Consider the following 25,482-nt stretch of genomic DNA (forward strand, 5'->3'; position numbering starts at 1 on the left):
CAATGTTTTTAAAATAAGGGTAAAATACATCAATTCGTGGGACTAAGCTGGGGGCAATTCCGTTTGGTTTGCCAGAGTTAAAATAAGTATTGTCATTCCACCAAGGCCTTTCGCAACTTGAACAATTAAGGCGAAAAATGACTCCATATAGTTTCATCCGCTCTCTCTCCAGAGTTTATGAAGTCGCTCCCCACCACATCGTCAATTTGCAACGCACTTTTAAAAATGACTCACCAGTGCTTAATCTGCTATCTCTCAACTGACAGGGGAAGGGGCTGTTTGTGATGTATTTTCATCTCCGCCACCCCCCATTCCCCTCTCACTAAAGTGTTAGTTATAAAATCGAATACAGTACGAAAAGTTAAAATACCCTTTCAAGAATTACATGCAAACTAAAACACTTGTTTAAAAAATGGTTCAGCTCAGTGGGAAGTTGTGGGTGGCCCTTAAAAGAGCCTTTGGGTTGTGGATGTGTGTTTTATCTTAGTGCAGTGCGGTCCTTCACTTGGAGCTGGTGTACTTGGTCACCGCCTTTGTACCCTCCGACACGGCGTGCTTGGCCAGCTCCCCGGGCAGCAGCAGCCGCACGGCGGTCTGGATCTCCCGGGAGCTGATGGTGCTGCGCTTGTTGTAATGGGCCAGGCGGGAAGCCTCCCCCGCGATGCGCTCGAAAATATCGTTGACGAACGAGTTCATGATGCTCATGGCCTTGGAGGAGATGCCGGTGTCGGGGTGAACCTGCTTCATCACTTTGTAGATATAGATAGCGTAACTTTCTTTCCTGGACCTTTTCCGTTTCTTGCCACCCTTCGCTGGTGCCTTCTTGATGATTTTCTTCGCGCCCTTCTTGGCGGTTTGCTGAGCTTTCTTCTCATCAGCCATAGCAACACTCACTATCAGACACAGAATAAGGAAAAGCGGGCTCGGAGCTCCCTTTTTATAGACTGAAGACGTCAGCAATGCTAATGAAGGATGGGGTAAATCCTGATTCCCGATTGGGTAGGTTACACTGACATGTTTAACCAAATCTCAGTCTCTCTGATTGGTTTGAGTGGTATGCAATGTGGACCAGTCAGAATCTGCAATGAAATGTGAAGTGGATGGTGATTCTGTTCCTGTCAGTCTGACTGAGGGAGGTTTGTTTCGTGTCTGTGATACAGAAAGTGACTGTGGTATTGGCTCGGTTTCCTTTTGCTCGTTGTTGTGATGATGTGGGAGTGGAAAGGTGTATTTGCAGCTCCGCGTGTCTGTTTGTGGTCCTCTGTATCGGCTGGAATTAACGCAGAACTTGCCACTTTGTGAAAAAAAAACTTCCATCCATTTGAAATAGTGATTACATTTGTTGTCAAGTTACACAATCAACTGGAACCTGACCGTGAGTGTTTTCTACACTTGGGGTTGATGTAACTCGTTCTCAATTGCACGGAGTTGAAGAGAAATGAAAAGAAAAAGTTTCTATGTAATATTTTTCTTGAGTCGCGTCTTGACTGTGGGATGAATATATTTCTGAGACCTTGACTGATACTGTGTGCTTTGCAAGTACCTGCAGTGTAACTGAACCACGTCGCTGCACTTTTCATTTAGGCGTCTTGCAGTCTCATGTAGGGATTTATAGAATTACGCGAATACCTGTTAACCAGCAACTGTTAGCATGTTATATATATGTCACTTTAACTTTGTATCTATCGTGCCCTCATTTACACATTTGGCATTAAGTCAACACCTGTCCATTGAGGCTCTGGTCCTTTGTGTAATAGTCAATTAGTGTTCCTTCAAGACAGGATTTATTCAGTAACCATCAAACACTGATGTAAGCGGTAAAACATTACACGATTTGCCAGCCACTTAGAAATATTTCTCCAGTCTGTGTCCCGAGGAGAAAGTGAGGATTGCAGATGCTGGGGATTGGAGGGCTTATGCCCAAAACGTCGAGATGAAGGACCTATGCTCGAAACATCGATTCTCCTGCTCCTCAGATGTAGCCTGACCCTGCTGTGCTTTTCCAGCACCACACTCTCGACACCAATCTGTGCCCGCCTGTTTCTGGGATGTATTTTTGTGAACTCTATTTCACAGTCTTTACATGTCAGTATGTTACTGGATTGTAACTCAAGTGTAACTTGTTGTTTTACCCTGTAGGTGTCATCTATTGATGTGTTTCATGTAGTACCTACAATTTTGAATGTGCCAGATACCAATTTGGACAGACTCAGGTACGACTCACTACCTTCCACTCCCATACTCTATGAAAATCTACTTCTGCAAATTGAAGTTGAGTTTGTAATTCTAACTCCAGCATTTCAATAAGGAATAACTCTTTGTACATTGTTACTGACAATATCTGCAATGTCACTGTTGATGTGACATTGTTTATGCTAGTTTCTAGCTAATCAATAGTTGTATTATATCCTAACAATTTATTACTTTGCAAGTGACGCAGTATTTCATGCTGTAACTGCCAGTTTGTTGTTTCTAATCTTGTGTTTACTCAATTTCAGTCAATCACTGGCATGTCAGAGAGCAAATATCTCAACATCTCAAAGTTTCTGATGAAATGGATGATCTTTTTTCACTCCATCCCTGGTACGTCTCGGTAACATATAACTGAATCGATTAGTATGTGATCTGTGAGCACACACATATCAGTAAGTTACAGATAAAGTGCATGGTGAATGATGCCTCCCATTCCTGTCATGCAGATACAGTGTCTTTGCTGTAGTTATTAATTAGCATGAGAAGTCTGTGGCATTTTCATCTGTCTGTGTGTACTCTGTCATGAGAACAGATCACAAAGGCTTTGGTTATGATCTTCATCTCATTTTGATGGTTAGTGCCCATAACCAAAGACTCTTATGTATCAAAAAAGATATGGCTACATTAGCATAAATTAATCTGATAACCCAACCCCACCTGCTCTGTGTGGAACAGATCAAGGGGAGAATGTTCTACATTTCTTTCTGAGACAGAAGGTTTCCTGTTCAAACCTGTGTCCCTTACTCTGGATTCTCTCATGCGCAGTGACATACTCCCAGCATCAACTCTGTCAACTCCCTTCAGATCATTTTCTTTTGCCCTAAAGATCAAAAATTGTTCTTCAAATCTCCAGTGAGAATACGCCCAACCATTTTATACTTGCAATGAGAGCCTATATATCAATCTACAGCTCGAAGTTTCTGCAATGTGAATATGAGAGTGCAGGTATTACTCTGTCCCAGTAAGATTCTGCTATGTGCATACTTGAGTGAAGTTATTACTCTATACCTGTTGGTTTCTACTGTGTGAATATGTCAGTTTCTGTTCTGTGAATGTGATAGTTTAATTACCAATCTGTCCATGTCAGTTTCTGCATTGTTGAAATGTGAACAAAATTATCAATGTCCACCTGCCACCTTCTGCTAAGTGAACATGTGGGGGTCCGTATTGAAATATACTTGTTGCTTTCAGTGACACGAATGCATGTGTGTAGTTATCAATGTTTCCCAGTCAGTTTCTGCTTTGTGAATGTATTGATGTAGTTATACATCAATGATAAAGGGGCTTTTAACCAATACGTCAATTCTCCTGCTCCTTGGATGCTTCATGACCTGCTGTCCTTATCCAGCATCACTCTCAAGTCTAATCTCCATCATCTACAGTCCTGACTTTTGCCCATCCATCTGTACCTGTCAGTTTCGGATCTGTGAATATGGAAGTATAGTTATTGATCTGCCCATCAGTTTCTCCAATTTGAATATGACAACCTATTTATCTATCTCTCCCGGTCAGTTTCTGTGATGTGAAGATGACAGTCCAATTATCTATCTGCCCCTGTCAGATTCTGCTGTGTGAATATGAGTGTGTCATTATCAGTCCTTACTTGACAGCTTTTGCAATGTCAATGTGATTTTAGTTATCAATCTGTCTCATTAGGTTCGAGGTGAATATAAGAATGTACTTATCATATACCTGTGAGATTCTGCTCTGGGAATATGAGTGTATTGTCAGAATGTACCTGTCTGTTTCTGCAATGTGAATGTGTTTGTGCAATCAACAGTCTACCCCTGACAGCTTCAACTATATGAATGGATGAGTGCATCTGTATCTGAAAGTATCTGTGCCTGTCAGTTTGTGTTCTGTGAATAAGTGAGTGTACTTACATATTTGTCTCTGTTTAACATGACACTTGCAGAAACTGCAGCAGCTCTATTTACTTCAAATCTCTGTTGCTCAACATGAGTAAGATTTTATCTATTGCCATCACCAGGGTTGCATGGTGGCATAGTGGTGTCAGGGACACAGATTCAATTCCAGCCTTGGTTCATTACCTGTGTGCAGTTTGCATGTTGTTCCCATGCCTGGATGGGTTTCCTCTGGGTGCTCCAGTTTCTTTGCATGGTCCAAACATGTTTAGGTTAGCTGGATTAGCCAAAATTGTCCAGTAGTATTCAAGGATGTGCAGTGTCAGTGGGTTAACTATGGTAAATGAGGAGTTATGGGGATAGGAAGAGGTCTACACCTGGCTGGGATCCACTTTGGTGAGTTGTTGCTGGGGGATGGGCCAAATGAACTCTATCTGCACTGGAGAAATTTTATGTACTGTAATTGAAAGTAAGACTTTATTAATATACCATTTGCAGTTTCTGACAGCGTAAAGCAATTTGGATAATTTCCACAACTTTTATTCTATGGTACAGTTTATGATTGTAAGTTATATTCTGAATGTGCATTTTGAACTTATTGTTCACATGTTTATAACAAGACCACTTTATGAGAGCTTTTGCATTCTGTATACAATAATCTTTGGGGATCTGTCTAAATGTGTACCTTTTCACATAAATATTTAATTTCCCTTTGGACCACTTGAAACAAAGTATTCATTCAGTCAGAACAAATGTGTTCTGTTTTCACTTTGTGGAAACAAATTAAATTGTAATATTTGTTTCAATCTGGTACTTGACATGCTAGCTAATTCCTTCAGTTTGGACAAACAGAATTGATACATGAATTACGTATAGTCATAGAATCAGATAGCAAGTTTAAACCATGATGAGATAATTGGAGCAATAATTAACCTGAATACTTATTTCCTTCTTTCCCTATTTAAGTGGAATAAATTGTTAGCATGCAATAGGTTCAGTATTTCCAAATAAACAAGTGGAGTTTACTTTTTGACCAACATTATACTATGCATTAAAGTTCTATAGGAAGTTCTCTTATACACTGGGACTGACATACTTCACTCTTACCGTTCCTGTTTAATTTAAGGAAATGGTAGCTCTTCCAGCCATGTGATCCTAGAAGGCTCGAGTTTTCTATTTTTGCCTACGGACCTATTAACCTGACAGTATTTCTGTGTTTTGCAAATTATTCTGTACCCCACTGTGTATGGCACCATCTCACGCTTTGTTGTGTCCAGAAATCATCAGTTTCCTTCAAGTCCTTCATTACCTAAATAAGGACAATAACTGGTGCAGTCTGCAACTGTTTGTTCTTCTCTGTGAATGCAGAACTAATCTTGTTTCTTCCACTCACTTGTACGGTTTGTGTACTTGGGAAGTACTCTCTACCTGTCAGTTTGTGCTATTTAATGGGACTGTGATATGGTTTATTGTCCTTCAAAACTCTGCTCAGACTGTCAACAGATTAGAGCCATGTTGTCTAGTGAAAAACTTGGAAACTAAAATTTAATGCTGACTACTCGGGCTGTTGTGCACATGCACTGATTTTCTGTATAAAAATGATTTTTGAAAGGAACGGTTGTTATGAAAGATGCCCACACTCGATTGATCCTGCTTCAATCTTCCTGCATTGTGCTACTGAGCAGTTTAAATATTTGCTGTTAAATGGGCAGCCAGTTGGCAAAACGAGAGAGTTTTCAGTTCATGTTTCCTGAAGTGAATGGGCAAGATCTTATTTTCTTTGACTGTATCTGTAGGATTCACAAACAAGTGAAAACACAGCACATTGTCACAGAAAGGATTTGTACTGTTCTTCAGAGTCAAGGAGCTAAAAGCAATGGACCTTTGCACCTCTGATAGTGCAGAGTCTAACTGGGAGTAGTGATATCAAGATATGGCCTTCAGAGAGGCACACAGTTATACAGCACAGAAACAGATCCTTTGGTCCAAGCTGTTCATGCTGACCAGAGATCCTAATCGGACCTTGTCCCATTTAAGTTAAAAATCTCAACACCAGGTTATAGTACAACAGGTTTACGTGGAAGCACTAGCTTTCAGAGTGATGAAGAAGCAGTGCACTGAAAGCTGGTGCTTCCAAATTAACCTGGTGTACGACAAATTGGAGTTGTGTGATTCTTAACTTTGTCCACCCCAGTCCAACACTGGCACTTCCACATCATGGCTAGTCCCACTTACCAGCATTTGGCGAATATCCATCAAAACTGTTCCTATTCTTGTATATATATCCAGGCACCTATAAAAGGTTGTAATTGTACCCACCACCTCCACTTCCTCTGGTAGCTCATTTCATACAAGCACCACCCTTTATGCCATAGAGTAACCCCACAGGCCCTTTTAAAATCTTTTTTCCACAATTCAAACCTGTGCCCTCTATTTTTGCACTCACCCACATTCGGAAAACAACCAGGGCTATTCATCCTATCATGCCCCTCATAATTTTCTCAACCTGTACAAAGGTCACACCTCATTCTCCGACAGTCCAGGGAACAAAGCAACAGCCTGTTCAGCCTCTCCCCCAAACTCAAAACCTCCAGTCCTGGCAATGGAACATCCTGATGAGAGTAGTGCAGTTGACGTGGTTTACATGGACTGCTGTAAGGCCTTTGTCGAAGCATAACCCCTGACCGGGAGGAAAGACTCAGCAGACAGGCAGGCAGCATTTAGGCAAGTGGTAGGTGCTTATTCAAGCAGAAATGGGTTAGTGCAGGGAGAGGGCCAAATGATCTTCCCCAGGGACTGGCCTCAGAAGAGAGGTCCATGACACACTTTTTTTTAACAATAAAAAGCAATATTGTTTATAAACTTTCTGATAACAATCACATACAACTTGATTATGATGTTCCTCCCTCTTACTTTGCATACCCTATTCAATGAGACACCTAATCAATGATGGACATTTCTATGGACTGCCCCAGGATCCCCTGACCTCTCAGCGTTTAGAAGACACTGTAACGTCTAGGCCTTGCGATCTTTCTATGCATCCTATTCATTCACATTCTAAAGTTATTTTCTATACACCCTTGGGTTTCTCTCAGTCTAGCTTATCTCTCTCAGGACAGCTTGAATGCTATTATTCATTGTTTTCCATTTTATCAAGGTCAATTGCTCCTCTAATATAATTCGGACAGTGGGGAGTATATGAAGAAAAACAAAAGGACAGTTTGTTTTGACGTACTTGCCACAGACTTGTAATTTTAATTTCTGTTATAAAAACTCAGCTACAAAATATAAAGTAATTTAGCTATCCCAACCATTAGCACTTTGTGATTAATGGGCTGTGAGCAATCTATTGTGTTTTGGGTGTATGAGAAGTCATTACCTAAAGCTAATTTACCTTCACTTCCAGGTTTAGATGCTTCTTTTCCCCTTTATGCTTTAGTATAATGCAACTATTTTTTATGCTGGAAACTACGGTGATGATGCTACGTCTCTTTACGAGAACCTAATTCTTAATATTCTAACTTATTTTAAGAAACTGAGTACGATAAGATAACTCTACCTGTTGCACCCTCAGCTGTTTTAGGGGATTAATGGGCTTTAACTAGCATCTGGTATCTGTTCATTAACTGGGACAATTACCCTTTCATTTAATGTGGCTGGAGTTACTCATTTATTGGATCTTCGGTCTGTTTGTCAGAACTATTTCGAATGGGAACAGGCTGGGTCCTTTTTACTGTCCTGAGAATGGCTTGTTCAATGGTATCATTCTGCTTTACTGTGCGAGTAGGCTGCTTGGTGTAGTTTCTGCCTGCCATTGCATTTCACATCCTGCTGTTTAATTCTTAAAGATCAGTTTGTGTTAACAGACATGGGCCACTCTATTCTGGCCAGGTACAGGCCACCCCCTACAGCCTTTGACAATGTCCCATATAAAAGATTGGTCCAAACTCGGCTCTTGGAGTCTCAAGCAAATTGGATCTGAAATGAGCTTGCAGCCAGGATGCAAACTATAATGGTGGAGGGTTGTGTTTGTGATTGGAAGCCTGCAACCAGGGATTAGTGCTTTGCTGCTTGTTATGTACATATTAACAATTGGATATGAATGTTGAACGTATAATTAGTAAGCTTACAGATGAATTTTTCGTGCAGAAATGTTATATGTGTCAGTGCAGCCTTGGAGTGAAATGGGCCTGTTCCAGTGTTGTATTGTTCTTCGTTCTATGACGTGAAAGTTGGCGATGTTGTTGACAGTGAGGGGGATGGTCTCAGGCTTCAGTATGAGTACATTGGGCACTGCAATGACAGATGGAATTTAATCCTGATAACTGTGAGGTAATGCATTTTGGAAGGTCTAATAAGGCAAAGAATTACACAATGAAGGATTGGTCCCTCGGCAGTACGGAGGACAAAAGGGGTCTTGGTATACAAGTCTATAGACCACAGAAGGTGGAATGGGACAATTTGGCACCCCCCTTTTGGCGCCGATCATTTGGCCCCGCTATTTTGGCTCTAAACTGTTTTGGCGCTCATTACTTTGGCACTGAGCTGTTTTGGCATCAATTCAGAATAGAAAAAAGTCTTGTAGAGCCCGTAAGTAATTTGTTTTTATTGCATTGTAAAAAAGAAATCTGATTCTTTTTTATTCATTATTTTAACCTAATTATTATAAAAAGGAATTTCTAAGTTTTGCTATATTTATCAAACATATAGATAACCATCTTGTGAAAATTTTGGTTTGTCTTTTTTGCTTGGAATGTTTTCAGCCATTTCTGATATGGGCTCTCCAAGAAAATAGAAAGAAAATTGTATTACAGCTTTCCAATGTGAAGACAGAAGGGCTTAAGTACCATCAAGGCAGTAGATGACTAATAACAATTGTTAAATGAGAAAATGATTACAAAACGAGATTTGAATCTACAGCGGGTCATTACAGCTTTGACTATCAACTTGCTAGTTGAGAAAATTACATTGGGTCATTAGTCATCCTCTCTTCTTTCACCAAACAAGACTTTTATTTTTATTCTGAACTGGCACCAAAACAGCTCAGTGCCAAAGTAATGAGCGCCAAAACAGTTTAGAATCAAAACGGCGGGGCCAAATGATCGGTCCCAAAAGGGCAGTGCCAAAACGTACCCGACCCCACAGAGGGTGTCAGTGCAGGCAGACAGGCTGCTGAAGAAGGCATACAGAATGCTTTCCTTCAGTACCGGAGCTGTTGAATATAAGAGCAAGGAAGTCTTATTCCACCTTTGTAAAACAGATCAAATACTGTGTGCAGTTCTGATTGTCACACAATTAGATTGGCTGGAGAGGATGCAGTGGGATGGAAAGTCTCCGTCAAAAGGGGAGACTGTATGAGCTGGGTTTGGTTTCCTCTGAGCAGAGGTGGTTGAGGAAGAATGTGACTGAGATATATAAAATTGTGAAAGATGCAGACAGAGTAGATTGTGAGAATCTTTCTCTCCATGGCAGGTGAGTCTGAGACTAGAGAATACAATTTGAATGTGTAGGGAAAGCAGTTTAGGGGATCGCAAGGTTTGTGAAAGTTTGTAGCTCAGGCTGAGGTTTAGGGTGTAGGTTTGCTCGCTGAGCTGTAGGTTTGATATTCAGACGTTTCATTACCTGGCCCAGATAACATCATCAGTGGCGACTTCCAAGTGAAGCGAATCTGTTGTCTCCTGCTTTCTATTTATATCTTTCTCCTGGATGGGGTTCCTGGGGTTTGTGGTGATGTCATTTCCTGTTCGTTTTCTGAGGGGTTGATAGATGGCATGCAGATCTATGTGCTTGTTTATGGCGTTATGGTTGGAGTGCCAGGCCTCTAGGAATTCTCTGGCATGTCTTTGCTTAGCCTGTCCCAGGATAGATGTGTTGTCCCAGTCGAAATGGTTGTTTTTTTCATTTGTGTGTAGGACTATGAGGGAGAGGAGGTTGTGTCTTTTTGTGGCTAACTGGTGTTAATCCTGGTGACTAACTTTCTTTCTGTTTGTCCTACGTAGTGTTTGTGGCAGTCCTTGCATGGAATTTTATAGATGACGTTGGTTTTGTCCATGGCTAGCTAGCCACAAAAAGACACGACCCCCTCTCATGCAGTGGTGGAAATTGGAACAGCCAAACTAAATTTTTTTGAAGAATGTAATGTTTGAATTATTCTTGTAAAAAGATAAATGAGCAGCTTTCGGAATCTATATTATCTTGTGAGGAGTTACTGAGAGATAGTCACATATCTGGTAGAAGAAGAAAGGCCAATGGGTTACAGTCAGGGGGCTGAAAGGGAACCAGCAGACAGTGCAGGGATCCACTGTGGCCATTCCCCTTAATAACAAGTATACCGTTTTGATACTGTTAGTGGGGGAGGTGGGGGAACATACCAGTGGTAAGACATAGGGTACAGGTCTCTGGCACAGAGTCTGTCCCTGCTGCTCAGAAGGGAAGGGGGGAGAGGAAGAGTGCATTCGTCATTGGGTTACCCATAGTTAAAGGGACATATAGGAGGTTCTGTGGGAGCGAGAGAGACTCATGGTTGGTGTGTTGCCTCCTAGATGCCTGAGTTCATGTCTCGCATTGTGTTTTCAAGATCCTTGAAGGGGAGGGGGAGCTGACCCAAGTTGTGTTCCACAAACGTACTAATAACATAGGTAGGAAAAGGGATGGGGATTTAAGGCAGAAAGTCAGGGAGCTAGGGTGGGAGCTTGGAGCTAGAACAAAGAGTTGTTATCTCTGATTTGTTGCCCATGCCAGCGAGATAGCGAGAGGAGAGAGAGGAATGGAACACGTGACTAAAGGGATGGTGTGGGAGGGAGAGGTTTGGCTACCTCGATAATTGGGGTAGGTGGGACTTCTACAAAAATGATGGTCTACATCTGAAGCAAAGTGATACCAATATCCAAGCCGATGTTTGCTAATGCTCATCGGGGGGTGGGGGGGGTTTAAAAAATATTCAGTAGGGGGATGGGAATCTAAATTGTAGTTCCCGTGCCCAGAGGTTGAGCGTAGTGAGGTCAGAAATATGGTTTCAATGTCACAAGTGTGCACCGGCAAGCAGGAAGGTGGTTTGAAGTGTGTCTACCTCAACGCCAGGAGCATCCAGAATAAGTGGGCGAACTTGCAGCATGGGTTGGTACCTGGGATCTTGCTGTTGCAGCCATTTCAGAGACATGGATCAAGGAGGGACAGGAATGGCTGTCATAGATTCCAGGATTTCGATGTTTCAGTAAGAACAGAGAAGATGTAAAAAAAAAGAGGGGGAGGTGTGGCATTGTTAGTCAAGGACAGTATTACAGTGGCAGCAAGGATGTTTGAGGACTTTTCTAATGAGGTAGCATGGACTGAGGTTAGAAACAGGAAAGGAGGGGTCACCCTGTTGGGAGTTTTCTATAGCCCTGAGAATAGTTCCAGAGATGTAGAGGAAAGGATTGTAAAGATGATTCTGGATAGGAGCAGTGTAACAGGGTGGTTGTTATGGGGGACTTTAACTTTCAAAGTATTGATTGGAAATACTATATGTTGAGAACTTCAGATGGGTCAGTTTTTGTCCAATGTGTGCAGAAGAGTTTCCTGAAACAGTATGTACACAGACCAACCAGGGTTGGGGTCATAACGGATTTGGTACTGGGTAATGAACCCAGCCAGCTGTTTGATTTGGAGGTAGGTGAGTACTTTGGTGAGAGTGACCACAATTCGGTTATGTTTACTTTATGAAGGAAAGGGGGATCTGTTTATACTGCAGGGCAAGATTTATAACTGGGGGAAAAGGCAATTATGATGCAATTAGACAAGATTTATGATACATAGGATAGGGAAGAAAACTGCATAGGGATAGGCACAATTGAAATGTGGAGCTTATTCAAGAAACAGCTAGTGCGTGTTCTTGATTGGCATGTACCTGTCAGGCAGGGAGGAAGGGGGTGACTGAGGGAGTCACAGTTTACTAAGAAAGTTGATCTCTTGTCAAGAAGGAGGCGGAGGCTTCTGTTAGGATAAGACATGAAGGCACAGTTAAGGCGCTTGAGAGCTACAAGCTAGCCAGGAAAGACCAAAAGAGAGAATTAAGAAGAGCCAGGAGGGGACAAGAGAAGTCTTCGGAAGAAAGGATCAAGGAAAACCACAAAACTTGAAAAAGACAATGTTCGCGAGGATAATACTGAGATACAGGCTACTAGACTAGATGGGATATGGGTTCACAAGGAGGAGGAGTTAGCAATTCTGGAAAATGTGAATATAGATAACCCCTGGGCTAGATATGATTTATCCTAGGATTCTCTGGGAAGCCAGGGAGGAGATTGCAGAGCCTTTGTCTTTGATCATTAGGTCATCATTGTGTACAAGAATAGTGCCAGAAGATTGGAAGGTAACAAATGTTGTCCCCTTGCTCAAGAGGAAAGTAGAGATCACCCTGGTAATTATAGACCAGTGTAGCATTTACTTTGGTTGTGGGTAACGTGTTGGAAAAGGCTAGAAGAGACAGGATTTATAATCATCTGAATAGGAATAAGGTGGTTAGGAACAGTCAATATGGCTTTGTGAAGGGTAGGTCGTGCCTCACAAACCTTATTGAGTTCTTTGAGAAGGTGACCAAACAGGTGAATGAGGGGAAAGCAGTTGATGCAGTGTATATGGATTTCAGTAAAGTATTAGATAAGGTGTTTTCAGTATTTTTTCCAATGGTAGGCTACTGCACAAAATATGGAGGCATGGGATTGAGGGTGATTTAGTGGTTTGGTTCAGAAACTGGCTAGCTGAAAGAAGACACAGGGTGGTGACTGATGGGAAATATTCATCCTGAAGTTCAGTTACTAGTGGTGTACTGCAAGAATCTGTTTTGGGTCCACTGCTGTTTATCATTTTTATAAATGACCTGGATGAGGGTGTAGAAGGATGGGTTAGTAAATTTGCGGATGACACGGAGGTTGGAGTTGTGGACAGTGCCGAAGGATATTGCAATGCTATTCCTTATCAAAAATGCCGCTCCTCTTCCTCTCTTTCTGTCCTGTAGCATTTACATCCTGGAGCATTAAGCTGACAGTCCAGTCCATTCCTGAGCCATGTTTCTGTAATTGCTATGATATCACAGTCCTATGTTCCGAACCATGCCCTGAATTCATCTGCCTTCCCTGTTAGGCCTCTTGCATTGAAATGAATGCAGTTTAATTTATCAGTCCTGCCTTGTTCTCGGCTTTGTCCCTGCCTGCCTTAACTGTTTGACTGGCCTTTGTTCTCAACTGTACCAGTTTCAGATTGCTCTCTTTCCTCACCATCTCCCTGAGTCCCACCCCCACCTTACTAGTTTAAATCTTCCTGAGCAGTTCTAGCAAATCTCTCTGCTAATATATTAGCCCCCTTCCAACTTAGGTGCAATCCGTCCTTCTTGTACAGCTCTTTTCTTTACTCAGTTATTGAGGCGTGAAATATTCTGCCTGCAACTGTAGTAGACTTGCCAACTTTAAGGGCTTTTAAATGGTCATTGATTAAACATATGGATGAAAATGCAATAGTGTACTCCGCTGTCATGTTCTAAGTTCTATCATTTCATTAAAACTTTTCTACTCTTGTTTCAAATTACGATTATGTGATCGCATTGAGTATTTGAGAGAATGGTATTGAGATTTCTTGCATTTTATATCAGATTTCATAGGAATGCAGGGCTATTTGGAGAAGATGAAAGCTAATTTGAAACAATGGCAATCTTTTGATGAAGATAAAAAAATCTGTTGGAGAAATGGAGAATGATATTGTGATAAAGGTGGGATGGCAGCTCCTCTGCCACCATGACACTGATGGAAATGGGAGTCGAATTGTTAGCTGGATGTTTCTGACTGCTGCAGACCACAATGACTTCATGGGAGAATGATATTCATTTTGATTTTCTGTTGCCTGCAGTGTATATGGAACTGTTAATCCTGCTCTGCAGTTATGATGTTTGTATTTTGAACTAATTGTCAATTAGTCAGTTGCTGTGTCTGTGTCTGCGTGTGTATGCCTACAGTAATTATTCTCTATTGTCAGGAATAAAAACAGAAATTCCTGGAGAAACTCAGTTCTAAATAACAGTTACTGGCCCCAAAACATTAACTCTGCTTTTTCTCCACACATGCTGCTAGATATGCTGAGTTTTTCTTCAGCACTTTCTCCTTTTCTTTCCAGCCTCTAGCATCTGCAGTTTTATTTGTCAGATTTTGGCACAGAATGGGTGTTTGGAATTCACATTATTTAATTGTCATGTGACTATATATGACAACTATTCATTAAAGGGTTAACTCTGTCCTGCCCAAACATTAATAAACTTAATAACACTGATTCATCCTGTAAATTGGTCACTTTTTTCTGGTTTCCTTCTATCTCTGTATTTAACACCTGTGTTATACAAGGTTTTTGAAATTATATTACAGTCTGATTTTCTTTTCCATCTTGATTTTAATTTTAAAAATGTCATATTAAATGTAGATTTAATGCCTTTGCTGGGCTTCTATTTCAGATAAGAATTCTGAAAAATGGTGTAAATATCAATGGACTTGACAATATTAGGAAGAACTTTCAAACTTTGATTGGCAGCAGATGCTCGCAGGTAAAGGAACAGTTGGAAAATGGGAAAACTTTAAAAATGAGATAACAACAGTCCAGAGACAGTCTGTTCCTGTTAGAGTGAACGACAAGTCTGGAAAGTGTAGAGAATGCTGGATGACAGAGAAATTGAGGTTTTGGACCAGAGAAAGAAGGAAACATATGTCAAGTATAGACAGCAGAGATCCAGTGAATCCTTAGAAGAGGAAAAGGCAGTAGGAGTATAATTAAGAGGGAAATCAGGAGGGCAAAAAAGGGGTATGAGATAACTTTGGCAAACAGAGTTAAGGAAAGTGCCAAGGGATTCTATGAATACATTTAGGACAAAAGGGTAACTAGGGAGAGATTAGGGCCCCTCAAAGATCAGCAAGGCAGCCTTTGTGTGTAGCCACAGAAGATGGGGGAGATATTAAAAGAGTATTTTGCATCACTGTTTACTGTGGAGAAGGACATGGAAGATATAGAATGTGGGGAAATAGATGGTGACATCTTGAAAGATGTCCATATTACAGAGGAAGAAGTACTGGATGTCTTGAAACGCATAAAGGTGGATAAATCCCCAGGACCTGATCAGGTATATCCTAGAACTCTGTGGGAAGTTACCAAAGTGATTGTTGAGTCCCTTGCCGGGATATTTTTCAGGATAGTCACAGAAGACTCGAGATTGGCTAACGTGATACTACTATTTAAGAAAGGTGGGAAGGAAAAGCCAGGGAACTTTAGGCTGGTAAGCCTGCCATCGGTGTTGAGCAAGATGTTGGAGGGAATCCTGAGGGACAGAATTTATACGTATGTTGAAAGGCAAGGACTGATTCGGGAAAAGGAACATGGATTTGTGCATGGGAAACCATGACTCTCTAACTCAATTGAGTTTTCTGAAGAAGTAACGAAGAGGATTTCCCCATGGGAGACTGGTTAGCAAGGTTAGATCTCACTGAATACAGGGAGAACTCGCCATTTGAATGCTCAATAGGTAGAAGACAGAGGGTGGTAGTGGAGGGTTGTTTTTCAGACTGGAGGCCCGTGACCAGTGGAGTGCTATAAGGATCGGTGCTGTATCCACTACTTTTCGTTGTTTATATAAATGATTTGGATGTGAGCATAGGAGGTACAGTTAGTAAGTTTGCAGGTGACACCAAAATTGGAAGTGTAGTGGACAGCGAAGAAGGTTTCCTCAGATTATAATGGAATCTTGATCAGATGGGACAAAGGCCTGAGGAGTGGCAGATGGAGTTTAATTCAGATAAATGCGAAGGGCTGCATTTTGGGAAAACAGATCTTAGCAGGACTTATACACTTAATGGTAAGGTCCTAGGGAGTGTTGCTGAACAAAGAAACCTTGGAGTGCAGATGCATAATTCCTCGAAAGTGGAGTCACAGGTAGATAGGATAGTGAAGAAGGCATTTTGCATGCTTTCCTTTATTGGTCAGAGTACTGAGTGTATTTTGCAGCTCTACAGAACATTGGTTCAGCCACTTTTGGAATATTGTGTACAGTTCTGGTCTCCTTCCTATCAGAAGTGTATGCTGTTCAGAAAAGATTTACAAGGATGTTGCCAGGGTTGGAGGATTAGAACTAGAAGGAGAAGTTGAATAGGCTGGGGCAGTTTTCCCTGGAGCATCGGTGGCTGACGAGTGACCTTATCGAGGTTTATAAAACCATGAGGGGCATGGATAGGAGAAACAGACAAGGTATGTTCCCTGGGATGGGGGAGTCCAGAACAAGAGGGCACACATTTAGGGTGAGATGGAAATGATATAAAAGAGACCTAAGTGGCAAAGCTTTCATGCAGAGGGTGGTAGGTGCATGGAATGAAATGCCAGAGGAAGTGGTGGGGGCTTGTACAATTGCAAATTTTAAAAAGCATCTGAATTCATATATGAATAGGAAGGGTTTGGAGGAATATTGACTGGATGCTCGCACGTGGACTAGATTGGGTTGGAATAGCTGGTTGGCATGGACAAGTTGGACCGAAGGGTCTGTTTCCGTGCTGTACATCTCTTTGACTCAATAATTGATGACGGTAGAGTGGTGGACGTGATCTATGTGTAGTTCAGTAAGATGTTTAACAAGTTTCCACATTGTAGACTAGTTAGCAAGGTCAGATCACATGAAAATTGGGGAGAACTAGCAATTTAGACACAGAATTGACTTGAACATGGAAAGAGAGGGTGGTGGTGGAGGGTTACCTTTCAGACAGGAGACCTATGATCTGTCATAAGCACAAGGATCAGTGCTGGGTTCACTGCTTTTCATCACATATATGAATGATTTGAATGTGAACATAAAAGGTTTGCAGATGGCATGAAAATTGGCATAGTAGTAGACAGCAAAGAAGGTTCCCTCAGAGTTCAACAGGATCATGATCAGATAGACCACTGGGCTGAGCAGTGGCAGATGAAGTTTCATTCAGATAAATCTGAGGTGCTTCATTTTGGAAAGGCAAATCAAGGCAGGAGTTATACACCTAATGGTAAGGTCTTGGGGAGTATTGCTGAGCAAAAAGACCATGGAGTGCAGGTTCATAGTTCCTTGAAAGTAGAATCGCTGGTCGATAGGATAATGCAGAAGGCATTTAGTATGCTCTTCTTTATTGGTCCAAACATAGAATATAGCGGTTCTGGATTAGTGGTGCTGGAAGAGCACAGCAGTTCAGCCCTTCAAAAGCCTGATGAAGGGCTTTTGCCTGAAACGTCGATTTTACTGCTCCTTGGATGCTGCCTGAACTGATGTGCTCTTCCAGCACCACTAATCCAGAATCTGGTTTCCAGTATCTGCAGTCATTGTTTTTACCTATAGAATATAGGAGTTCAGACGTCATGTTGTGGTAATTGGTAACTGGTTTGGCCGCTTTTGGAATATCGTGTCCAGTTCTGGTCTCCTTCCTACCGAAAGGATGTTGTGAAACATGAAACATTCAGAAAAGATTTACAAACTTGTTACCAGGGTTGGAGTATTTGAGCGAAAGGGACAGGCTGATGAAGTTGGGCCTGTTTTCCCTGGAGTGTTGGAGGCTGAGGGGTGACCTTACAGAATTTTATAACCTTTATAAAATTCTGACCTTTATAAAATCAGGAGTGTCACGGATAGGTGAAATAGACAAGGTATTTTCTCTGAGGTGGGGGAGTCCAGAACTAGAGGGCACCGGTTTCAGGTGAGAGGGAAAAGATTTAAAAGAGATCTAAGGGGCAACATTTTTATGCAGGTGGTGGTGTGTATGTGGAATGAGCTGCCAGAGGAAGTGGTGGAGGCTGGAACAATTCCAAAATTTGAAAGGCATCTGGACGCTTACATGAATAGAGGAATATGAGCCAAGTGCTGGCAGATGGCACTAGTGCTGCCAAACGGGACAAGATTAGTGTTGGATATCTGGTTGGCATGGATGGATCAGACCGAATGGTCTGTTTATGTGCTGTACATCTTTATAATTCTATGGCTGTGAATTATAACTATGTACATTACCCCATTTGCCAATAATAAAGAATGGTGAGGGAGAAAACGAATTGTAATTCCTCTTGATTTGAAAATTTCTCTCTGGAAATTGAGTCAAAGTGTGTCTAATTCAATCTGCTCTGTAACTGTGGAAAGGATGTTCTTCAGTCTGACTGCAGTAACATACCTGCTGTTTGTTAGAAGGAACTGATCACACTTGGCTTTGTCCCGAGGACATATTACACTGTCTTGGTCCTTCAAGTGATTGTCTGGAGGAAGACAGAAGAGACATCATCTGTCAATCAACATTAAGTCAATGAAATAATTTAATAATCATTTGGCTGTTTTCCTTCAAGACAGCAATTCCAACAGGACCACAGGGCTGATTCGATTCTAGACTTGAGCTGCTCTTTGGTGATTGTATCAAAACAATCTGTACCAATTCACTGAGAACCAGATACTAACCAACAGCTCTATAAATGGGATAATCTAATGCGAGTGCATGTGAAAGATTCCTTATCTATCCATAGCTGTCAGTTCAAAGTTTGGGAGAAGATTTGTAGCTCAGGTGCTCGTTGTTGTGGTTCTGTTCGCCGAGCTGGGAATTTGTCTTGCAAACGTTTCGTCCCCTGTCTAGGTGACATCCTCAGTGCTTGGGAGCCTCCTGTGAAGCGCTTCTGTGCTGTTTCCTCCGGCATTTATAGTGGCCTGTCTCTGCCGCTTCCGGTTGTCAGTTCCAGCTGTTCACTGTAGTGGCCGGTATATTGGGTCCAGGTCGATGTGTTTGTTGATAGAGTCTGTGGATGAGTGCCATGCCTCTAGGAATTCCCTGGCTGTTCTCTGTTTGACTTGCCCTATAATGGTAGTGTTGTCCCAGTCGAATTCATGTTGCTTGTTGCATGTTGCACAAAACACTACATCGGACAAACAGGAAGACAGTTAACTATCCGTATACACGAACACCAACTAGCCACGAAACGACACGACCAGCTATCCTTAGTAGCCACACACACAGACGACAAGCAACGAGGACATGCGGCAACCCAAAGGACTAGCCACACTACCATACATTAAGAGCATTTCGGAACTGACAGCCAGACTACTGCGACCACTAGGACTCATAACAGCACACAAACCAACAGCCACGCTCAGACAACAACTCACCAGAACGAAGGACCCGATACCCAGCATGAGCAAAACCAATGTAGTGTACAAAATCCCATGCAAGGACTGCACAGAACACTACATCGGACAAACAGGAAGACAGCTAACGATCCGTATCCATGAACACCAACTAGCCACGAAACGACACGACCAGCTATCCTTAGTAGCCACACACACAGACGACAAGCAACATGAACTCGACTGGGACAACACTACCATTATAGGGCAAGCCAAACAGAGAACAGCCAGGGAATTCCTAGAGGCATGGCACTCATCCACAGACTCTATCAACAAACACATCGACCTGGACCCAATATACCAGCCACTACAGCGGACAGCTGGAACTGACAACCGGAAGTGGCAGAGACAGGCCACTATAAATGCCGGAGGAAACAGCACAGAAGGCGCTTCATAGGAGGCTCCCAAGCACTGAGGATGTCACCTAGACAGGGGACGAAACGTTTGCAAGACAAATTCCCAGCTCGGCGAACAGAACCACAACAATAGCTGTCAGTTCCTGCTCAGTGAATGTGTGAGGACAATTATCAAGATGTACCTGTTAAATGCTGCTCTGTGAATGAGTGTAATTATCAAACTGTAATTATCAATTCGTATAAACTGTGCAAATATGTGAGTGAATGCAGTTGTCAATCTGTCCCTGTCACACTCTGGTAAATATATTTACATTTTCTCATCGCAGAGATAAATAGGGACAGACTGATAACTACACTCATACATTCACATAGCATAAGGCAACAGGTGCAGATTGGTAACTGAACTCATGTATCCACATAGAGGAAACTGCCAGAGACTGGTTGATAAGCACATTTCAAATAAATAGGATCAGTGCCTATGTGTTTCTCCAATGTGGATATGCGAGTTTAGTTATCTATATATATATGTCTGGTTCTGCCCTGCAAATGTGTGTGTTTGCTTACCAATCTGTCCCTAACAGTTTCTGCTGTGTCTGATCTCTCCACGCTTCAGGCTCTCTGCCTTTATTCCTGATGAAGGGCTTTTGCCCGAAACGTCGATTTTGCTGCTCCTCGGATGCTGCCTGAACTGCTGTGCTCTTCCAGCACCACTAATCCAGAATCTGGTTTCTAACATCTGCAGTCATTGTTTTTACCTCTAAGAGTGTAGTTATCAACCTGACCCTGTCAGTTTCAGCTATGAGAATGTAAGTTTCACTATTAGTCTCTACCTGTCAGTTTCTGCTGTACGAATATTAAATGTAGTCATGAATTTGTACCAATCACTTTCTTCTGTGTGAATATAGACATTGATCTCTATCTGTAAGTTTAAGCTATATCAATATGTGAGTGCAGTTATCAAACAATACCGGTCAGGTTTTGCTATTTGACACCAGAGTATCATTGTTAATCTGTTTCAACTATGTAAATATGAGAGTGTAGAGACCAGTCTGTCCTGGTCGGTTTCTTCCCTGTCAATATGTGAATACAATTATTGATCACATTCTGCTCTGTGAATGTGGATGTATTAATCAAACTGTAGCTGTCAATTTCAGTGATGTGAATGTGGGAGTAGTTATCATTCTCTACCTGTCAATTTCTTCTTTGTCAAAGTGAGTGTAACTGTCAATCTGTACCTTTCAGACTCTGCCGTGTGAATACATAAGTATAGTTGTCAATCTGTTGCTGTCAATTTCTGCCTGGTGAATATGTTTATGTAATTGTCAATCCTTCCAGTTTCTACTATTTGAATATGAGATCTGAGATTTCACCTGTCACTATCAGTTTCTGCTTTGTGAATGTGAGAGTTTAGTTATCAATCTTTCCCTGTCGGGCTTTGTAATGTCAGTGTTCAAGTGTTTTTATTAATCTTTTCCTGTCAGTTTGTGTGACTGTAGTTATCAACCTGTACCTCTCAGATTCTGCTCTCTGAGAGTGTAGTTATCCATTTGATTTGATCTGATTAATTATTCTCACACGCATTGAGATACAATGGAAAGTATTGTTTTGTGTGCTTTACAGGCAGATAATATCATACAAAATGCATCACGGTAATAGAACAGAATCCGCAATACAGTATTAAAGCTGCAAAGCTTAACATTATAAATTGAGCAGGTTAGAGTGGTGCTGGAAAAGCCGAGCAGGTCAGGCAGTATTTGAGGAGCAGGAAAATTGGCGTTTCAGGCAAAAGCCTTTCATCAGGAATCTCAGAAACGTCAGCTTTCCTGCTCCTTGGATACTGCCTGTCCTGCTGTGCTTTTCCAGCACCACTCTAATCTTGACTTGAATCTCCATGAACTGCAGTACCCATTTTCACCTTTAAAATTTGAGCAGTCCATTCAAAAGTCTGATAACAGCAGAGAAGCTGTTCTTGAGTTTGTTGGGTGGTGTATTCAAACTTCTGTATTTTCTGGTGGTAGCTACGAAAATATTAGGTTTTATATGGAAGTTAGGGTGATGAGTAAAAGACAGATGGAGATAGAGTCCAAAGAAAGAAGAACAGTAGGACAGAGAAAGGAGTGGATAACTGTCAGAGCTCAAGCCCTGTAGTTGTTGAACTCAATATTGAGTCCAGAAGGCTGTTGAGATCCCAAGCAGAAAACGAGGTGCCATTCTTCCAGCTTGCACTGAGCTTCACTGGAGCAAACAGCAAGTCTGAGACAGAGATCTTTGGTCAGGGAACAGGGTGGTGTGTTGAAATGGCAGGCAACTGGAAGCTCAGGGTCTTTTTGTCTGGACAGAATGTAGGCGTCCTGCACAGTGGACACCCAATCTACACTCTGTTTCCCCAACATAGAGACCACATTGTGTGTATTATCTTTGCCACCCTCAGTTCCCAGGACTAGTCACTAGACCTGAAACACTGCCAGACCTGTGAACTTTCCACTAATTTATGTTTTGTTATCAATCTCTACCTGTCAGTTTCTTCTCTGTGAATATGTGAGTGTTGTTATCAAAGTGTACACATCAATTTAAGTAATTTAAAATTCAGAGCATAATCAATTTATTTCTGTCAGTTTCTGCTTTATGAATATGAGTGTAGTTATCAATCTTTCTCCGAAATTTACTGCCAACTGCATGTGTGAGTTATTTACCAACCTGTCCCTGTCAGATTCTGCTCTGTGCATCTGAGAGTGCAGTTATTAATCTGCATCTATCAGCTTCTTGTTTATAAATGTGCAAATTCATTGATCATACTGTACCTGTCAGGTTATGCAATGCGAATGTCTAGTTATCAACCTGTACCTGTCATATGTGTGTGTGCATGATTTTTTTCTCTCCCGTTTAGTTGCCGCAATGTGAGAGCAGATATCAATCAATACCTGTCAGTTTGGGTTTTGTCCATACAAGAGTTTAGGACTTGATGTACACATGTCAATTTCTGCTGTGTCCATGTGTGAATTTAGGAATTGATCTATACATGCCAGTTTCTGCTGTGTGACTGTGAGATTAAAGGTCTCAATGAGTTCCAGTCAATTTCAACTCTTATATATCAAAGTTGTTTAATTCTCTGGCAGCCAATGATATTCTAAGAAACTACAGATGTCCCTGAATCTATTGTTGACTGCCAGAAAAACTCATCTGGTTCAGTAATGCCCTTGAATGAAGGAGTCTGCCATCCTTCCCTTGTCTGGCCTGCATGTGACTCCAGAACCACATCAATGTGGCTGCATGGGTAGTTAGGGATGGGCAATAAATGCTGGCCGAGTCAGTGATGCCCCCTTCCAATGAATGAATTAGAAAAAAATTCTGTGACTGTGATTCAATCTGTGATAATAGTGTTTAGGGAGATTGGGTCTTAATCTCTGATGCATTTTGTATTTTATGACTCAATCACAGAATTGGTACAGCCATTCAGCCTGTTGTGTTTGCACTGGGACATTCTATTCTTATGGAGAACAGAATAAGAGTTTCCACTAATTGTTGGGATTCTAATCTTCTTTCACTCACTGCCAGTGTCTCTGTGTAAATGCCAATTTGAGATTAGTTCTGCCGTTATCGCCTTTGAATACCTATAACGCCAGTTTTGCTCGGTGTGCAACAGTGACAAGTCGAGTCTATGGATGCCATTCTCTTTCTATGTTCAGTTGTGTTTTTTTCAGCAGGGTGTAGGATAAACCCATTCATTATTTGATAAACCTGTGTGATTGAGGGATAAATGTTGGTTCAATACTTATCTTTGCCAAGAATCTGAATTTTACTGCATTCAATCTGTTTAGCAGCAGCTAAGGTAAGACTGTTTGTTTTAAAAGTACTTACCGGTAGCGGGCAGCGGTGTTTTTTTCACTCTCTTCACAGAAAGAGCGGGAGCAGCAGGGGGAAGTGACGACGACCAGAGAGGCAGCCGGGAAGGAAAGCAGTGAGTATAAATACTCACCCTTCGACGCTAACGGTCATTTTGATTGCGAGCAGCAGCTAAGGTAAGACTGTTTGTTTTAAAAGTACTTACCGGTAGCGGGCAGCGGTGTTTTTTTCACTCTCTTCACAGAAAGAGCGGGAGCAGCAGGGGGAAGTGACGACGACCAGAGAGGCAGCCGGGAAGGAAAGCAGTGAGTATAAATACTCACCCTTCGACGCTAACGGTCATTTTGATTGCGAGCAGCAGCTAAGGTAAGACTGTTTGTTTTAAAAGTACTTACCGGTAGCGGGCAGCGGTGTTTTTTTCACTCTCTTCACAGAAAGAGCGGGAGCAGCAGGGGGAAGTGACGACGACCAGAGAGGCAGCCGGGAAGGAAAGCAGTGAGTATAAATACTCACCCTTCGACGCTAACGGTCATTTTGATTGCGAGCAGCAGCTAAGGTAAGACTGTTTGTTTTAAAAGTACTTACCGGTAGCGGGCAGCGGTGTTTTTTTCACTCTCTTCACAGAAAGAGCGGGAGCAGCAGGGGGAAGTGACGACGACCAGAGAGGCAGCCGGGAAGGAAAGCAGTGAGTATAAATACTCACCCTTCGACGCTAACGGTCATTTTGATTGCGAGCAGCAGCTAAGGTAAGACTGTTTGTTTTAAAAGTACTTACCGGTAGCGGGCAGCGGTGTTTTTTTCACTCTCTTCACAGAAAGAGCGGGAGCAGCAGGGGGAAGTGACGACGACCAGAGAGGCAGCCGGGAAGGAAAGCAGTGAGTATAAATACTCACCCTTCGACGCTAACGGTCATTTTGATTGCGAGCAGCAGCTAAGGTAAGACTGTTTGTTTTAAAAGTACTTACCGGTAGCGGGCAGCGGTGTTTTTTTCACTCTCTTCACAGAAAGAGCGGGAGCAGCAGGGGGAAGTGACGACGACCAGAGAGGCAGCCGGGAAGGAAAGCAGTGAGTATAAATACTCACCCTTCGACGCTAACGGTCATTTTGATTGCGAGCAGCAGCTAAGGTAAGACTGTTTGTTTTAAAAGTACTTACCGGTAGCGGGCAGCGGTGTTTTTTTCACTCTCTTCACAGAAAGAGCGGGAGCAGCAGGGGGAAGTGACGACGACCAGAGAGGCAGCCGGGAAGGAAAGCAGTGAGTATAAATACTCACCCTTCGACGCTAACGGTCATTTTGATTGCGAGCAGCAGCTAAGGTAAGACTGTTTGTTTTAAAAGTACTTACCGGTAGCGGGCAGCGGTGTTTTTTTCACTCTCTTCACAGAAAGAGCGGGAGCAGCAGGGGGAAGTGACGACGACCAGAGAGGCAGCCGAGACCCGGAAGCAGGTAGAGCGTAAGCTTACCTGGGTAGGTTTGTTTCCCCTTTAAAAGCGCACAGCTGAAGAACCCGAGGCACTACGGAGGTAGTGCCTCCCACCCGCCCTCCTCCTCTAACCTAATAATAAGATCCGTTGTGGTAAGGAGGTAAGTGCCGAATTTTGCTTGTTGTATTCTTTAGACCCAGTTTTTTGTTTAAAATAAAGGTTAGCTTTAGAGGGATGGCAGTGAAGGCAGTGCAATGTTCCTCCTGCAACATGTATGAGGTGAGGGATGCCATGGACGTCCCTGCTGATTACACTTGCAGGAAGTGCACCCATCTCCAGCTCCTCCAAGACCGTGTTAGGGAACTGGAGCTGGAGTTGGATGAACTTCGGATCATTCGGGAGGCAGAGGGGGTCATAGATCGGAGCTATAGGGAAGTAGTAACTCCAAAGATGGCAGATAGATGGGTGACAGTGAGGGGGACTGGGAGGAAGCAGCCAGTGCAGGGACCCCCTGTGGTCGTTCCCCTCAAGAACAAGTATACCGTTTTGGATACTTGTGGGGGGG

At 42.3% G+C, this 25,482-nt stretch overlaps 2 protein-coding genes across 2 annotated transcripts in view; one reads left to right on the plus strand and one right to left on the minus strand.

The window, feature by feature from the left end:
- LOC140470706 (histone H3) overlaps positions 1-25,482 on the plus strand; it is a 375,678-nt gene that overhangs the window by 211,414 nt on the left and 138,782 nt on the right. The gene's annotated exons all lie outside the window — the stretch shown is intronic.
- Positions 480-897, minus strand: LOC140470882 (histone H2B type 1-O-like). Its single transcript, XM_072566828.1, has one exon. It carries the CDS (start codon positions 880-882, stop codon positions 502-504), a length of 381 nt encoding a protein of 126 aa, XP_072422929.1. The 5' UTR covers positions 883-897; the 3' UTR covers positions 480-501.

The sequence above is a fragment of the Chiloscyllium punctatum genome, chromosome 52 (assembly GCF_047496795.1).
Source record: "Chiloscyllium punctatum isolate Juve2018m chromosome 52, sChiPun1.3, whole genome shotgun sequence".
In the NCBI taxonomy this organism is placed as follows: domain Eukaryota; kingdom Metazoa; phylum Chordata; class Chondrichthyes; order Orectolobiformes; family Hemiscylliidae; genus Chiloscyllium; species Chiloscyllium punctatum.

Coding starts and splice junctions, on each gene's coding strand:
- LOC140470882 (XM_072566828.1), bottom strand. CDS start 882: ATGGCTGATGAGAAGAAAGCTCAGCAAACCGCCAAGAAGGGCGCGAAG.